Raw genomic sequence first — 1,837 nt, 5'->3', positions numbered from 1 at the left:
GAAGAAGAAGAAGAAGAAGAAGAAGAAGAAGAAGAAGAAGAAGAAGAAGAAGAAGAAGAAGAAGAAGAAGAAGAAGAAGAAGAAGAAGAAGAAGAAGAAAGAAAAGAAAGGCAAATAAGATCTTTAAGACAAGAAAAATAATATCACACACACAAAAAAAAAAAAAAGCCAGGCATGGTGGCACATGCCTGTAATCCCAGCACTTGGGAGGCTGAGGCAGGAGGATCGCTGTGAGTTTGAGACCAGCCTGGGCTACATAGTGAGTTCCAGGTCAGTCTCAACTACATAGTGAGACCCTATCTCAAAAAAAGAAAGAAAGAAAAATAATATCAGGGCCAGGGCTTTAGCTCAGTGGTTCTGCCATCTGTTTCATAGGCACAAGGTCCCAAGTTCCATCCTTGGTAACCAAAAAAAAAAAAAGATAAAGAAAAATAATAACAACTCAAGCTTAGTATAAAAAATCCAAGACTAACAAGAAAGAACGCTGCTGGGGACTCCACCCCTGTCCAGCCCCTAGCCCCATCAGGCTCTTCTGGTTGAGCAAGGGTCTTGGGAGGGACCCGTGAAGGGGACACGGGCTCAAGAGAGGAGGCGGGAGGGCAGCACCAGGCTGGGCCACGCTGGCCTGGGCCATCACTTTCCTCCCCATTGTTCCCACCCACCTGGACAGGTGAATTACAGAACACCTCACCACCCACATTCAAAAACAAAGGAGAAAGCCAGGCCTGGAGGTGCACACCTGTAATCCCAGCACTTCGGGAGGCTGAGGCAGGAGGGTGGTGAGTTTAAGCCCAGTGTGAACAACTTAGCGACTTTGTGAGATTCTGTCTCAAAATAAACAATAAAAAAGTCTGGGACCTGGCTCAGTGTGCAGGCCCTGGGCTTGATCCCCGGTCTTCCTATTCCCCCCAAGAAACCCAAGAAGAAAAGCAGCACCAAGTGTGTTTGGGGGAAGCATAAAGCGAGCCATCCCTGGGTCCCACCTACTGTGCACAGCACTTTCCCCTGAGCTGCGCAAGGACCACAGCTCGAGCTCCAACCCCGGGAACACAGTCACCCACACTCGCTCATGGCCCAAGTCGCCCAGAGGCAGAACCAACTGCATTCTGGCCTCGGCTCTCTCTTCCACTGCCCTGGGGCCACTGCTGGGGACACTGTGCGCGTCCCTCCAGGGTGACGAACGGACTCACTCCAGCAAACGGGCAGAGGATGGAAACATGGGGTGGGTGGGGTCACCGTGTAAGTTACCCTCCAGCGACAACGCGGGGGAAGGGAACCCGGCACCCTCGGCGTGCGAGACCACACCATGTCACCACCAGCACGCACCCCAGAAACGCACCTGCTGTGTTCCTGAGGAAAAACACCACGTTCCGGCCCAGACACTCCTGGGGAACTGGGGTACAGAGCACCTGGAGGTACAGCCTGTCCACGATGCGCTTCACGAGCCTCTGAAATGGTGGCAAACAGGGCCAAGCTTGAATCTCGCACCCTGGGAGGCCGAGGCAGGAGGATCAAAAATTCCAGCCCAGCCTGGACAGCATAGTGACTTAGCGAGATCTCGTCTCAAAACAAAAAATAAAACTGTTGTAGAAGTAGCTCAGTGAAAAGGCTCTGGGTTCAATCCCTTAGTACTGCAAATAAATAAAAATAAAATAAATGCTGCAGCACCCGGATGGAGTGGCCCGTTGTAGAGTTGTGCAGGCTCTCGCGGGGAGCGGGAGCTGGGGGAGACTGAGGACGAGGGGCCAAGTGACCAAGGCCAGCCAGGTGGACGCGCTGCACAGACCCGGGGGCCCTCAGCAAGGGGCCCCGGGTCTGGGAAAGCCAAGCGCAGTGC

General features: G+C 53.1%; 1 protein-coding gene across 4 annotated transcripts in view; it reads right to left on the bottom strand.

Annotated features, from left to right (window-relative positions):
* Positions 1–1,837, bottom strand: part of Dnah10 (dynein axonemal heavy chain 10) — a 114,426-nt gene that overhangs the window by 104,656 nt on the left and 7,933 nt on the right. For 3 of the 4 annotated variants that reach the window (XM_010604298.3, XM_010604300.3, XM_010604299.3), the window contains exon 4: positions 1,340–1,448. In XM_010604298.3, coding sequence (XP_010602600.1) covers positions 1,340–1,448 — 109 coding nt within the window. Of the gene's footprint in view, positions 1–1,339; positions 1,449–1,837 lie in introns of those variants that run through there. The other variant, XM_033762472.1, reaches the window with a different exon arrangement.

This window comes from Fukomys damarensis, unplaced genomic scaffold, assembly GCF_012274545.1.
Source record: "Fukomys damarensis isolate Sample0158 unplaced genomic scaffold, DMR_v1.0_HiC HiC_scaffold_12, whole genome shotgun sequence".
Taxonomy (NCBI): Eukaryota; Metazoa; Chordata; class Mammalia; order Rodentia; family Bathyergidae; genus Fukomys; species Fukomys damarensis.
This window is presented reverse-complemented; position numbering and strand designations above follow the sequence as displayed.